Source organism: Octopus bimaculoides, chromosome 7 (assembly GCF_001194135.2).
Source record: "Octopus bimaculoides isolate UCB-OBI-ISO-001 chromosome 7, ASM119413v2, whole genome shotgun sequence".
NCBI lineage: Eukaryota > Metazoa > Mollusca > Cephalopoda > Octopoda > Octopodidae > Octopus > Octopus bimaculoides.
The window spans coordinates 49,788,484-49,805,491 of NC_068987.1; the positions used below are offsets into that span (position 1 = coordinate 49,788,484).

A 17,008-nucleotide genomic window follows, 5' to 3' on the forward strand; every position below is an offset into this window, starting at 1 on the left:
TATAAACACATTCATGTTTGAATTTATACTTTGTAAATGAGATAATATTGAAACTAGAAAAATTATATATTTTTAAATATAAGTTTTATTTATATACTTGCTATTGCTTCATTTTCTTGAAGGTCTGTTGATGGCTTTTTGAATCCCAAGATCAGAAATACTCATGTGCCATTATGGAATTATACAATATTGAGATTTCAGGTATTCCCATTTCTTACCAATATTTGAAGAACATCAAATTCTGTAGCTCTAAATTTAAATTATTATAATATTTATAATATACCTGTTTTTTGCTCAAGTCCTGCTAAAGTCAACTTTGATTTACAATGACACAGACCTGTTGCCAGACTTTGGTGCCTGGGGGTGTTTCAGAATATTCTGGATGGACTCTAATTTGTATTGCAGGAAAATTTTTGTAAACTGTATTTTCTAAATCTAAGGGTGCACCATTGAATAGAGAGGGGGCAGTGCCATCCAATGCATCCCCTAGCGGACGGGCATGCATTGATACAGAGATTATAAAATAAATAACAACACTAATAAATTAAAGCTGACACTATCAACTATACTCCTCCTCAATAAAAAATAATAATTGTCCATTATTTACATTTGACGGATATTTGTCCTCATTTTGTTTGTTGTTAACACAACGTTTCGGCTGATGTACCCTCCAGCCTTCATCAGGTGTCTTGGGGAAATTTTCGAACCTGGGTTCTCATTCCTAAGGTAGTTTTAGATGTTATTATTATTATTATTATTATTATTATTATTCAAATCACTGCTTGGAATCGAACTCAGAATCTTGGGGTTAGTAGCCCACGCTCTTAACCACTACGCCATATGCCCGTTGGCATATGGTGTAGTGGTTAAGAGCACGGGCTACTAATCCCAAGTTCAATTCCAAGCAGTGATTTGAATAATAATAATAATAATAATAACATCTAAAAATACCTTGGGAATGAGAACCCAGGTTCGAAAATTTCCCCAAGATACCTGATGAAGGCTGGAGGGTATATGAGCCGAAATGTTGTGTTAACAACAAACAAGATGAGGACAAATATCCATCAAATGTAAATAATGTACATAATTCCTCATCTCTTAAATATAGAACTGAATAATTGTCCTTATTTCATTTTTGTATTTGACTTATAAGATTCTTGATGTGAAATCATGTGTTGGAACAAATTTTGTTGACTTGGGTATCTTGGGAGAGTCAATATGCCAATAAGAAATACATTCACCAGTTCTCTTTCACTTTATCATCTTCATCATCATCCTTTAGCATCTGTTTTCCATGCTGGTATGGGTTGGACAGTTTGACCAGCGTTGGCAAGCTGGAGAGCTGCTCCAGGTTCCAGTCTGATTTGGCTTTGTTTCTAAGGCTTGATGCTCTTTCTAATGCCAACCACTTTACAGTGTGTGCTGGGTGCTTTTAATGTGGCACTGGCACAAGCGCTATCATGTAGCACTGGCACATGAGATTTTTTTATGGTACCAGCACAGGACTCTTGCAAGCCAATCCTCTTCACCAGGGGGAGCGGCTTTAACACTTTTGTTGTGGAGGACAGGTCTTCTTGAGTACAGCAAGGCGCTAGGTATCTCAGTCCTTTTATTATCATTAATCAACTAATTAATTATTTAACCAATTTACTAATCAATCGTTTGATTAATTATTCAGTCAGTCAATATCAGCTTCATTCATTAGAGTTCATTTGTCCAAATCTGGTCCAGATCTGACACAGATTAATCAAACAATCAATTAGTGAATTGTTAAATGATTAACCATTTAACAATTTAGCTAGCTGACTTACAGTAATAAAAAAGTGAAATAGAATCAGTGTATGTGTGTTTCTTATTGGCAAAATGATCCTCCCAAGATACAAACGTTGTCCTTAAGCTTGATTTTAAAATAATGTTATCAAAATTTTAATACTCAGAGAGGAATAGTTGTTTTTCACCATCATCTTTTTTACATCCATGTTCCATGCTGGCATGGGTTGGATGGCTTTACAGGATACAACATGTCTAAGACTACATCAGGCTTCAATATCTGCTTTGGTATTGTTTCTACAGCTGGATGCCCTTCCGAACACCAACCACTTTACAGCATGTACTGGGTTGTTTTATTTTTTTTTTGGTGGGGGGTATAATTTCTGCATCAGCTCTAGTGAAGTCGCTATGCAGCTTGCAAGACTAAGATCCAAGTCCCCTTCGTTCATGCTTAACTGCAAGTCAGACCTGTTAAAACAGAGTCTATGATCAAAGACATTCCAACTATAATTATTCTATCTTATTTTTAAACATAGTGCATCTATGGTCACATTATTCAGTATGTCCTTCCCTTTTTAAAAAGTTAATATGTGATTTGAAGAATAATTTGATTGCTATTTCTAGCAGATCAAGTACCCACATAAAGTCTCTCTCATTAGCAGGAATAGTCAAGTACCAGGATAAAGATTTCTAGTATTTTGCTCTGATTCCTCCATTTATCAAGGTTGATCTACCTTTTGATAACTTTCAGACAAATGAAATAATATGAGTTTAATATCCCCTGTATTTTCTTTTACAAAACTTTGCTTCCTATCTCCTCAGTTAGTACTGAGTCTTCTTGGAGTAAAAAGTTACCTGTTGTAAATTTGTGTTTTGTGTTTTAGGATATTACTGCATGAATTTTTTCAATATGTCATTGTTAAACCATAATTCTAAGTTTGTCACTTTTTGTTACTAGAACTTTCTGGTGTATTTTTTTGCTGGAATCAAGAAGATGACCCCAGAATGGCTTAGGGGTTATTCAATGAAGTCACTAAGTGAACACTGGGTGTTCATGCCTTTCACGTAAGTTTAATTTTCCTTTTCTTTTTTCTCAACACTTACACATTGTTTAACCCTTTTGACTGCAACCTGCCTGAAACAACACTTGATTCTTTAATACTAATTTTCTATTTTAAAATTATCTCAATTAAAACCGTCCATAAAAATTTCATGTTGGTTTATGTTCCAAACACCTGCTTAACCCATTTGATACAAAACTACCTGACACTGTCCTTTGTTTTATGATACAAACTTCCAGTTTTAAAGTGTGATCTAAATTATAATCTTCAATCGAAATTTCATGTTAATATATGATCCAAACACCAGCTTAATAATGAATGATATACAGTGAACCTCTGCTTATTCATGGTTTGGCATTCGCAGTCCTGGTTATTCGCGGAATGAATAATTGTCCGTGGAACTACTGCATATTCATGGAATTGTAAATATCGCCTGCAATTTTTTATGATTTCTTTCGTAGCAATATATATTTTTTCACACTTTTTAAGGCTAAATTATTAATAATAATATACCGTATTTGCCAGTTTACTGGACGCCCCTTCGCAGCTGAAGCTCCTTCTGATTAGAATAGCCACACACCACGTCGCTTGATTATTTTAGAAACAAGTACACTGTAAGGTCTTGTATCTCTTATTCCTGCTATCAGTCAAAGCTTGCTAATTAGTATAGTGACATCTATGTATATTTCACACACACACACACAATCTCTCTCTCTCTCACTCTCTCTTGTATTTGTCTCTCAACAACAACCTCTCATATAAATACATAGTTGAAATTTATAGACAAACAAAAGACAAAGACAGGTATATGAACAACAAGCAGGTGTGTGTGTATATATATATATATATATATATACACACACACACACACAGTGTATCACACCAGTATTACTTGGGCTTGTGATGGTAGATCAAAATCATGTACAACACAAGACGGAACGTTAATTTTATAAGCGCTGTTTTTAAATCATCACTACATTTAATCATACACATTGTTATTTCAACAGAATAATGTTTAAGATGAGCCAACACAGCCTCATTGAAATTAGGTTACTTGTTGCTCTCTCTCTCTCTCTCTCTCTCTCTCTCTCTCTCTCTCTCACTCACTCTCATTATTATTATTGTAGTATAGATTACTTACTGTATCTAGTGGTAATACAAGCTAAATTTTTCAAAAGCATGATTATTTTTAATCTCTGGTCAATCTCCCATTGGTGCTATGCGCATATTGGATGCAAGGAAGATTTGTTTTATACGTTTTGGGGGGAAAAGTGCTTCCAGTACTATCTCGAGTGTTTTGTTGAGTGTTGTGTTTTTTGCAACGTGTTATTAAATCCCTAAGATGCCATCCAAATGCCCTACACCTTTTAAGGCTTCTGGCAGTGAACCTAAGTGCCAGAAAAAAGTTATGATGCTCCATGAGAAGGAACTTCTGCTGGATTTGCTCCAGGAAAGTAAAATTTATGCTGCAGCAGATCATTGTTATGATGTCAGTGAAAGCACTATACGCTACATAAAGAAGAACGAGGTAGCGATCAGGTCTACCGTAGCAGTAAGTTTCTGTGAAAGTGCCAAAAGGATAACAACAATGAGAAATAAGCACTTGGTCAAGATGGACTCCCTTGGCATTGTGGATCAGTGACTGCAAGAAGAAAAACATCCCCTTAAGTAGTAACATCATCCATGAGAAAGCGCAGAAATTATACCAGCAGTTTGACAGTGGAGACAGAGCAGAAGGCATTGAAGAACTGCAACCAAGACCATTGACAGTACTGAAGCCCGAAGATTTTCAAGCCAGCAAGGGATGGTTTGACTGTTTCCAGAAACGATTTAAAATAAAGTGTGTTTCGCTGCATGGAGAGACAGCATCAGCCGACAAAGAAGCTGCCAAGAAGTACCTGGAGACCTTCAGGCAGATCATCGAGGATGAGGGATACGAACCAGAACAGATTTTTAGTATGGACAAGACTGGCTTGTTCTGGAAGAAGATGCTTTTCAGAATGTACATCATGAAGGACGAAGCCAGAACCCCAGGATTTAAGGCACAGAAAGGCAGAGTGATGCTAATTATGTGTGGCAATGCTGCTGGCTTTACGATGAAACCAGGACTTATCTACAAGTCCATGAACCTGAGGACCTTCAAAAATAAGAATAAAAACCTGCTGCCTGTCCACTGGATGCACAACCCCAAGGCCTGGATTACCAAAAGTCTAACTTTGAATTGGTTGCACTAATGTTTCATCCCTCAAACCAAAGAATACCTCCAAAACGTATGTGTAGAATTCAAGGTGTTGCTTAATATGGATTTGAATCATGAGGGAATCCAAGTCAAGTTCCTCCCTTCTAACACCATCTCCCTCATCCAGCCTATGGATCAAGGCATGATCCGTGCCTTCAAGGCACTTTACACTCGGAACTCTCTCCAACATCTTGTGGATGCAATGAATTTGGACGAGAATTTCAAGTTAAAGGAGTACTGGCATAACTTCATGATTGCAACATGCTTGTCAGTCATCCATGCTGCTCTTAAAGATATGAAAACAGAAATCCTCATCGCATGCTGGAAGAAGGTGTGTTCAAGACTACGAGGGCTTCTCACCTGAAGATATTCAGCATGAGGCTGTCGACAATGTGGTGAAGCTGGTGAAGATACTTGGTGACAAAGGTTTAACAACATTACGCAAGATGTGGTCAACAACCTCATTGATGGCCACTCTGAAACCCTGACAAACGAAGATTTGTTGGAGTTAATGAAGTCTGCCAGTGAAGAGGAGGAGGAAGTGCCAGATCCAAAGGAAGAGGAGGTGGGCCTGACAATCAAACGTCTGTCCGACCTTTTAAGGACAGCAAAGGAATTGCAAGGGAAGGCGGAAGTATAGGATCCCTATATGGTTAGGTCTCTCCAATTTAAAAATGCCATCAATGTTGCCATGCAGACATATAAGACACTTCACTACCATTAAGAAATAACGATAGCAACTTCTCATCACAATGTTCCTCAAGCCCACCAAGAAAACCTTGCAGGAAGATACGACATCTCCTAAAACACCTGAAGTAGAGGCGTCTCCTGAAGAGCTTTAAATCTTCTTTGCTGTGCAGTCATTACCTTCGTTATTTTCATCATCATCGTCTTAAATCAATATCATTGATTATTGGTTGAGTAACCGTACATTTTACTTTATTTTTTAAATTATTATTAGATATTTTATATATATATATATATATATATATATATATATATATACACATATAAATTTGACAGGGATGATTCTTTCTTGTCTTGGGATTCACGGTCAAATGGCTGGGTGGAATTGCGGGAAAAATTAAATAGATGTGTAGAATGATCCAGTGGTGATGCTGGGATTTGTATTTTTTCATAGCTCCCATGGTTACCGAGATAATCTACTATAATAATACTCTTGTGTTTATGAATGAGAAAGGAAGGGGTGATAGATGAATAAGGAAGGAAGGGGTGATGTCATACTTGGTAGTGGGATGATGAAAATTGTACGCTGAAAACATAAATCAAACAGTGTTTCAACTCTGTGTGAATATATGTGTGTGTACGTGTGCGCGCACAATGGCAGTGGGATGGTTCGTCTTTATTCACTTAGTATTTGAATTTATTTTTTGATTTGGTTGAATCTTGGTTATATTTCTTTTTTTGTTGGTCAGTTATATTTAGCATTTTGACAGAAAAAAGTCATTCTAAAATTGTTTTTTAACATAAGCGTGCCCAACAAGTCAAATACTTACACAGAGCAGGTTTTACAGCCACATCATCCAAACTGACCGTTTTAGCTGTTAGTATATATAGATATATATATATAATATTTTACATTATATTTTGATATTATAGGCATTTTTATGGACCACGTCTAATATTCACAGGTGCTTTGGGAATGTAACCCCAATGAATACCAGGTGACTACTGTGTTGCTAAATCTTCATTATTTTAAAAATTAATTGAAGCAAAGGCAGCATATTTCAAAAAATATGACAATAAAAGTGGGTAGTCCTTGATTTTGTTTTTAGGTGCTGTTTCCCCAATATCTTGTCTAGGGCAGATTTGTTACTTAAAAACTTTCACCTAGATATTGTTATTGCAGAAACTAGACTCAAAACCATTAACTATCAAATGACTAAGAAACATCAAATCAGTTTAGCACACTCCTGAGAAAATTTCTATTCCATAAAGTTGTAGCTGCCTCACCTGCTTAGTGTAGTAACTAAATTTTTCTTAACAAGCTGCATCCTATTCTCAAACTGAGGACCACATATTTAAAGTCTTAAATCTTAGGATAATATTCTCAGAAATAAATGATGATGGTCTCAGCATTGCTTTGCATGCTAAGCTCCTTCTGTGTCACACATGTGCTTCGGCAGAGCTCACTAGGGCTATTCAGTTAGAACAAGAATCTAGTTTTGATACATCACCCGTGACTCACTTTTTTGAATTTCATTTTTAATTTAAATGCAATTTATTTTAAAGAGCTATACCTCCTTCTTTACTTTTGTTTATCAAATTAATCTAGAAACATACAGAGGTTGGACAAAATAATGGAAACACCTAGCATTATAGCATCATAATTTTGAAATATCTATAAAACCATCAAAAGCTTGTTTATTTTTATGTTTTTTGGTATATTATTAGTGTCGCTTAATATGTTTTGCTAAAATTGCTATTTCTTTTCAGATATCATCAGAAAAAGGCAATTACAATTCATTAAAATAACTGACCTATCAGACTTTCAAAGAGGTCAAATTGTTGGTGCTCGTATGGCAGGCACTAGCATAATGAAAACAGCCGAAATGTTTGGTTTATCAAGAAGTACTGTCTTGAAAGTAATGACAGCCTTTGAGAAAGAGGAGAAAAACCTCCTCGTCAAAACAAAACTCCGGAAGAAAACCAAAACTTTCAGATAGGGATTGTTGGACTCTTACACGAATTGTTAGAAAAGATCACAAAAGTACAGCTCCCAAAATTACTGCAGAGCTTAATGACCACCTTGAAAACCCAGTTTTTGCAAAAACTGTTTGCCAGGAGCTGCACAAAGTTGGATTTCACGGGAGAGCTGCAATCAGAAAACCAATACTTTCAAAAACAAACGTTGCAAAGCATTTAGTGTGGAGTAAAAACCTACAGAATTGGTCCCTAGAGCAGTGGAAGAATGTTATTTTCTGAGATGAATCATCCTTTACCTTATTTCCAACCACCAGCATGGTATACGTATGAAGACAGCCAAAAAAAGCATTTGACCCAGACTGCCTTCTTCCAACTGTTAAACATGGAGGAAGATCTGTGATGATCTTGGTGGGGCTATATCTTGAAAATCCGCCAGCTCGATGGTTTCTCTTTGTGGCAGAATTAATAGTCAAGTCTATTTAAGCATTTTATCTGATCAAATTCATCCTACGGTTGCAGAACTGTTCCAGATGGAAATGCAATCTTTCAGAATGATAATGTACCAATTCACACAGCTAAAGTTGTTACTGAATGGCACAAGGAACATTCTAATGAAGTTGAACATCTTATCTGGCCACCACAGTCCTCTGATCTCAATATTATTGAACATTTATGGTGCATTTTAGAAAAACAAGTAAGGAGTCGATATCCTCCACCATCATCACTACGAGAACTGGAAACTGTTTTAGCTGAAGAATGGACAAAAATTCCTTTGGAAACAATTCAAACTTTGTACGAGTCCATACCTCATAGAATTCAAGCTGTAATTACTGCCAAAGGTGGACCTACGCCATATTAAAATTAATTTGTTTGAAATTTTTTAAGGTATTTCCATTATTTTGTCCGAACCCTGTATTTCCTTATAAGCCATATGGCTGCAGATTACCAAGCCCTCATTTGGCAAGTTTGCTGACTTTTTTGGATATATTTTCATAATGGACTGTTAAACCTGTGCTATCATTGCATTATTGACTACATCAAGGCAACAAGACTTGAATAGTTCTATTCTCAAGCCTCACCTGCCACTCACAAAATGACCTCATTATTGTGAGTGGTTACTTCAATGCATATAAAAAGTCAGAAGCCTCAAAAAATAATCAAAGGAAGAAAGGTCTGGAGAACCTTAACTGATGCTTATTATTTGAAATAGGGCACAAGGAAATCAAGAGATGATCTTTAGCTAATAGAACATAAATAATATAATATAACAAGTAAATATGATATTGATTTCAAATTTTGGCACAAGGTCAGCAATTTCGGTAGAGGGGTAAGTCAATTACATCAACCCCAATGGTGTTACTAATACTTATTTTATCGACCCTGAAAGAATGAAAAGCAAAGTCTACCTTAGTGGAATGTGAACTCAGAACATGAAGATGGACTAAATGCCGCTAAGCATTTTGCCTGGCATGCTAACGATTCTGCCACCTTGCTGCCTTACAAGTAAATATAATATTAAGCTTCTTAGAAGGATCTAGAGCAAGATTAAAAGTGGTTTAAAACTGACTCGCTTAAATCATTCCCTGATTCTGTGATATAAACTGTCTGTTTTAAAGTTATCTAAAGTATAATCTTCCATTAAAATTTAATATTATGTTCAAAGCATCAGCACAACAACAAAGTATTTTCACTAAATTCTTCATTATTTTCAAAATTATTTGAAGTGAAGGTAGTGTATTTCAACAGAAATATAATAACAAAAAGGTTAATTAGTTTTAAAACATAGTACTTTAGGCTTTAAGCTAGTAATTAGCAAGCTATAATTTCATCTAATCTGACATATGTTGGAGTAATTATTACGTCTTGAAATTCTTATATATCAGATTAATTTAAATTGTGTTGATTTCTTAGATAAGAAGATATTTTAATCAGTTGTTACATGTATATAAACAGTTGTTACATATATATAACATTTAAAATATGTTGATCAAATGAGAAAATGAAAAAAATAGAATCTCTTACTTTAAGGGTAAAGTTTTGTTGACACAATGTGTTTATCATTAGTATGTGTCAGATAAAGAGTGTCAAATGTCAAATTTCTTGCTCGGTGGATTACTCATCAGCCGGTCATTAACTTTATTGACTACAAACTTAGGTGAAATGATTCTTAGCAGTTCAAGAAACAAACATATGGACTCAGTCCAGTGGAACATCACTAATAAAAGATGCTAACATCAAGTACAGATTTTGAAACAATTCAATGAGGTGGTTGACTATGCCATCTCTAGTACCCAGTCCTTACCAATTCCAAGTATATTCACAAATGTAATTGAATCAAAAGCTATGCTCATGTAAACAGTGTGCTGACATTTTGAGGTAAAAATAGACAGAAGATGGTATAAACATGTTCTAAATGACAATTACTTGGTTACATTCATTAGGATTATGTCTATCCTGACTGACAATGGGATCTCCTACATTTCCAGGTGTACTTCCACATCTATGAGATGGGCACAGCATTGTCTTTTAGGGATGTAGAATTGTGTTAGTTTGAAAACTAAAACAAGTGTATGCAAATCTTATATTTTGAGCACACTTTTGTATGGGGAAAAAGTATGGACTCCCTACATCAGGTATAAAAAGGAACTTGAAACTTTTCACAGGCACTGTCTGTGCAATATCTGCAATATCTGCAACATAACATGGCAAAATAAGATATCAAATGTCAAAATTTTAGAAACATGATACCTCCTGTGTCGAAAGTATGCTGTTGAGAATTCAGTGTTGATGGGCAGGATGTGTTCAAATGCAAGATGATTGCATTCCAAAACTTGTTTTGTAAGGCCATCAACTAGAGGGATTCCACAGTAAAAAAAAAAAAGACCCCTGCTAAGGTATAAAGATAAGCTGAAACAATCAATGAAATTCCTGTAGCTTAACGTGACATCTTGGGAAAATTATTGCCTTGATCGATCTGAGTGGCATAAAATGTGTCATGATGCATCTAAATAATTTGAGTTGAAGAAACAAGAACTTTATCCTATAATCAACTGACAAATTGTCCAATCTCAGGCAAAATCGAAGTTAACATTGTCCCCATTGTGACTTTATATTTTGCTTTTAATCCTTTCCTTCAAACACTCATAAATTCAAATTGACAGGAGTGACCACCACCACCATCGTTGTTGTTATTATTTTATTATTATTATTATTATTATTATTATTATTATTATCTTTTTTATATTTTCCAGATTATTTTTGACACCTGACCAAATAGATTTATTTATTGTACATTATTTTGGCTTTTTCCTTGATCTCACCATTGGATTTTTTCTATTCTTTGATATAACCCGACCATATGCCTTTGTTTTTGGAATGAGTTTTCATTTAATGAACTCGCAAATATTTAATATAGGTAAGCCATCAACTAATCTAAACCTGCTTTAATTTTGTAGTATATATTGCTGTTTTCCTACTGGCCTCTATGTTTGCAAACATTGTAGAAATAATCTGAAATATAGTCCATTTGATGTGGAATGTTACTGAATAAGAATAGTTGAACCTAAATGTATTGAAAAAAGAAGATAAGCATTAAAGGGATGGGCTTTAAAAGTGGTGAAGAAGTTTGGTTCTCAATCACATGGTTTCAGGTTCAGCTCTACTGCATAGCAATGGCATCTTAGGCAAGTGTTTTTTTACCATAACCCCGGACCAACCAAAGCCTTGTGACTGAATTGTGTAGACAGAAGCTGAAAGAAGTCCAACATATATATATGTCATCATCATCATCATATGTCGCTTTTCCATGCTGGCATGGATTGGACAGTTCAATGAATTCAGTGTCTGCTTTGACATGGTTTCTGTGGCTGGATGCCCTTCCTAACACCAACCACTTAACAGTGTACTGGGTGCATGTGTGTGTGTGTATGTGTCCGCTTGTCTTCACATTATGTAATAATAGTAAAATGAATGTCACAGTCATACAACCAATGTCATTCATTTCTAATATTTTATGAAAACATGTCTGGCTATGGGGAAATATTACCTTACATGGAAACAGGTAAAGATTGGTGAGAGGATGATTGGTCATCCAGATGTAGAAAAATTTGCCTCAATAAATCTGTCTGATTCATGCAAACATTGAAAAGTGGACATTAAAATGATGAGTTATATCTAATTTACTTCGTTTTTTTTTTTTGTTTTTTTTTTTAATATTTGAAGCCTTATAAATCTGAGCCTTACATAAATTAGTCTCTTTGTATTTCAATTTGCCATGTAGTCAACTTTAGTTAATTTATGTGTAGTATTCTATTACTGGGTTAGGATCTCTCTGCACTCCTCTCTCTCTCTCTCTCTCTCTCTCCCCCTCTCTTCCTGCTCTTTGATATTGTTTAAACCAATCACCTTAGTTCTTCAACCTTACTAAATAAATGTATTTGTGCAAACTGTTTGTATAACCTTTGTTTCAGATATAAACTTGATAATGCTAATCAATTAACTAATTGCCCAGCTGTTGTTCTGTTACATAACTTGCATAGACAACTGCAAATTAGGAAATGTTGTTATAGTATAAATATTCTCATTGTCTTTGTGAGAATATTGGGTTCAAATTTTAGCACAAGGCCAGCAATTCTGAGGAGGGGATAAGTCGATTACATCAATCCCAGTGTTCAACTGGTACTAATTTTATCGACTTCAAAAGGATAAACAGCAAAGTCAACCTTGATGGAATTTGAACTCAAAACATACAGACAGATGAAATACTGCCAAGCATTTTCCCAATGTGCTAATGGTTCTGCCAGCTCACTACCCTTGTCCTTCTTAGAATATTAATGTCATTTAGGAAAGAAGGCAGTATAAAATATTAAGATTATAGTTTACATTATAAGAATTTAGAAACTTTGTGAGATACGAAGTATGTAGTTTTTAAAGGTGGACCTCAAAGCAGATAAAGCTATAAGTAATAGTATGTAAAGTATTGGATTGAAAAAAACACTATTTGATGGCAAAAAGTTGAAGTCTCAAACTCGCATCTGTAAACATGACACACATTCTATGCTTAAAGAAAGTGTAGATTTAAATCATATAGATAATCTTCAACTATTTTGCATCCAAAGGGATTTTTAATCCAATATTCTACATGCTGTTATTTATATCTTTATCTGTTTCAAATTCCACCACTAAAAATGTTATATTTTAAAAGCTTTCTTTCATTTACTAATTATGTCCAGGGTTGCTGGATCTTTAGATGTTAATAGCAATGCATTTCAAGAACTTGGTGATCCTGACCTTTGACTTCTCAGAAGTTCCTCAATCTAGTATCATGTGAATGTTGCTGTTGATGACTCTATATCTACCTGTTGCTTCCCTGTAACTCTAGGTTGGGTAGTTTTTGGGTACTACATCCCTTGACTATTACAGGTGTTATGTTCCCAAACCCCCCATGTTAGGTGAAAATTTGCAAAGTAAAAGCAGTATATTTTTTTAATCATTTTTATAATTTCTATATATTTATTTTATTATAAATGCAAAACAGCACCATGGAGGAATCGATGTAAGCTTAAATAATAAACCGCAATATGGCAAGGGATTACTGTATACCTTGCCAAAAGGGTAACCTGCATTTGTTTCATGATGGTTTATATGCATACTCCCTACTAACCCCTGTATCTAGAGGCTGTTCATTTAATCACTGCACGGGAACACTCAGCATACTCTCTGCTCCAACCCTGTCTGGTGATTTGGATTCAAGATTAAATCAAGTTTGATCAGATGATGATCAAATCCCTTACATAATCCACCTTATCACCTTTCAACTCTCCCTTTTTCTCACTGATCTATTTCCTCTCCCTGCTATATTCCTCTAACTCCTCTTGCATACCATCCCTTACCTCTTCACTTAGAATCATCACACACTGTCTCTCTCTTCCCTATTCTCCCTCAATTATAGGGACCACTTTATGCCCTCAACCTTGCAAGTTGCACTACTTGTGCTGATGCCATGAAAAAAAGTACCCAGTACACTCTGTAAAGTGGTTGGTATTAGGAAAGACATCCAGCCCTAGAAATCATCCAAAGTAGATATTGATGCTTGATGCTCTTTTCTGACTCATCAGGTCCTGTAAAATCATCCAACCCATGCCAGTATGGAAGCCAGAAGTTAAATTAAGATGATGATGATGAATTCTAGTTTGTCATGAAAAGAGGTTTAGATAGTTTTTCAGATTTTAAACTCGTGTTGATTCTGATGTCTTCAAACCTTCTTTTTATCATTCTGAGTGCATCTCATGCTTTGTTTTATCTCTCATAACGTTTTCATTCTCTGTATTAATGATCTATGTACTTTCACCTCTTTGCAAATTTCAATTGTAAATTACAATGCAAAATATTTTGAGAATGTCAGCTTGATGACTTTGCATAATAGAACCAAGCCCTTTGAGAGCTTAATATTGACCATTGATGTGATATTCTGCCCATAAAAGGATATAATCAGTCCTCAACTTTACTACAAATGCTAGGCCTCACCCTCATTGTAAATTTCTCTTAAAGAGCATACATTCTCAATTCAGTAAAGACCATATCAAAAAAACCTGTGTTTCTCTTCAGAGCCAGAAAGAACTTCACTGACTTCAGCCCCTAACAACTATCAATTCTTTACAAAGCTCAGATAAGATCCACTATGGAGCATTGTTCTCACATTTGGTACAGTACTTCTGTTGCAAAGCCTCCAGACATCCTAGACCACATCACTGCCATCACCATCAATATCAACAAAAATGTCCATTTAACTAATTAGCAAGAAGCTTCTGAATAATCCAATCTCAAACTTACTGATTATAGTGTTTCTTTTATCTGCCTCTTCAGCATATACTACAGTGGCCCTTGCTCCAACAAACCCAGCTAGTTTCATGAACCTCCACTCAACCACTCCTGGCCCACTCATCTATCCTCCTCTCATCATCTATATTGTGTGTTAGCTAGTCTCATGAATCCTAACTCAGCCACTCCAGGCTCACTCATCTATCCTCCTCTCATCATCTATATTGTGTGTAGCTAGTCTTATGAATCCCCACTGAGCCACTCCTGGCTCACTCATCTGCCCTCCTCTCATCACCTATATTGTATCTAGCTAGTCTCATAAACCTCCACTCAGCTACTTCTGTCTCACTCATCTATCCTTCTCATTATCTATATTGTGTGTAGCTAGTCTCATGAACCTCCACTCAGCCACTCTAGGTTCACTCATCTATCCTATATCACATTACCTATATTGTGTGTAGCTAGTCTCACAAACCTCCACTCAGCCTCTCCAGGCTCACTCATCTATCCTCTTCTCATTAGTGAAAATATGTAATAAACATAACTAAAGGCCTAATTAAGAAAAACAATAAGAATAAACATAACTAAAGGATTGAAGACATTGGTTTCAAAATTTTGACAAAAGGCCAGCAATTTTGAGAGTTGGGGAAAGTTGATTACATCAACCCCAACGCTCAACTAGTACTTATTTTATCAACCCCGAAAGGATGAAGGGTATAGTCGACCCTGGCAGGATTTGAACTGAGTATGCAAAGATGGATGAAATGCCGCTAAACATTTTGCCCAACATGCTAACAATTTTGCCAGCTCACTGCCTTAAAAAAAAGGATTGATGATATTGACATATCTGATTACGTCTGTGTATGGAGAGTGAAAGAAATTTAATTGGTTGGGTTTTCAAAATTCTTGTTCAGGCATAGCTGTGTAGTAAGAAGTCTGCTTTCCAACCACATGGTTCCAAGTTCAGTCTCATTGTATGGTACTGCAGGCAAGTGTCTTCTACTAAAACCTTGTGAGTGGATTTGGTAGCCTCACCCAACCACCAGATACAGTGCTGTCACCAACATCCTGTTGTAGCAAGCAACCCTGGAAATATTGTACAGGGAACTGATGTTGCTGTAATATCAATAATACCATGTGACCTATGTTGACCAATGGCAGCCCAATACCCAGAAGCCATCTTGGTCTCCTCCTTATTCAGTCCTACATGCCTGATAAGTTAGGTTTGTTTGATGAAACTACAAAACTTGAGGTTGCATTGAAATGAATCAAGCAGTTGCTAAACAATATATGTAAACAATACATATATAATAGGCACAGGTCTGGCTGTGTTGTAAGAAGCTTGCTTCCCAATCACATGGGATCCAGGTTCAGTCCCACTGCATGGTACCTTGGGCAACTGTCTTCTAATATAGTCGTGAGTTGACCAAAGCCTTGTAAGTGGATTTGATAGACGGAAACTGAAACAAACCTGTCATGTATATAAGTGCACCAATCCGTACATTCGCCTATATGTATATACTAAACCACCCTTGCTTTTATCTCTCTATACTTTTTACTTAGATTTCTTATATATTTTTAATATTTTTACTGATAAGACTTGCTGATAGGACTTTACTGATAGGACTTGCTTTCTATATTGTGTCTATGTATAAGCTTTTTATCTTTCTATACTTTTTACTTAGATTTCTTATATATTTTATTTATAGTTAATGTTTTGTACTTTTTCCACACATATTTTTTCTGTTTTCTCCCCTCCACCCTGCTTTTTTCCTGTGCATCTATAGACACGTACATGGAACTTTATGTGCGCGCTTGTGAGTGTGTACGTATATAGATGTATGTGCGTGCATGCAAAAATATGCGCATATAGACGCATTTTAACCTTATAGGTTTTTTAAAAACTTTCTTCTATCTTTTGCTTTTAGCCCTATGATTTTTTTTGCGGGCATGTGTATGGGTGCGAGGTTGTTGAGTGTGTGTGTATGCGGGTATATATATGTATATGTAAATATATGTATAGTTTTTGGCGGGTATGTGGGTGAGCATGTGTGTGTTTCAAGCGAGGGTGGTTGAGTATATACATATAGGTGCATGTACGGATTGGTGCGCTTACGCGAACACTCTAGACTTCTCTACTTCCTTACCTTTACTCCCTCCCCTTACTTAGCGGTCTATAGCTCTTTTGTCTTAATAACGGTCAACCACACAGTAATTTCCCTTTGCTTAACGGTCATTTTTCGCAGGAATTTTCAATGGCTGGATAACTGAAGAGATGTTGGTGTGGGTTCCCACCCCGGCATCCGAAACTCGGAGTTTTATCATGGCTACCGATTAAGTGTCACATATTTTTACAGATAAATTCCTCTATTTACATAATATCGAGGTCTCTTTCTTTCTTTTGTTGTCCTTTCTATCAATATATATTTATATATATATATATCATCATCAT

The 17,008-nt window shown here is 35.7% G+C and overlaps 1 protein-coding gene across 3 annotated transcripts in view; it reads left to right on the plus strand.

Annotated features, from left to right (window-relative positions):
* The window catches only part of LOC106881997 (vitamin K-dependent gamma-carboxylase), a 72,057-nt gene that overhangs the window by 30,291 nt on the left and 24,758 nt on the right, over nucleotides 1–17,008 (plus strand). For all 3 annotated transcript variants that reach the window (XM_014932533.2, XM_014932534.2, XM_052969632.1), the window contains 3 exons: nucleotides 123–201; nucleotides 2,729–2,835; nucleotides 10,989–11,152. In XM_014932533.2, the coding sequence (XP_014788019.1) occupies nucleotides 123–201; nucleotides 2,729–2,835; nucleotides 10,989–11,152 (350 nt within the window). The remainder of the gene's footprint in view (nucleotides 1–122; nucleotides 202–2,728; nucleotides 2,836–10,988; nucleotides 11,153–17,008) is intronic.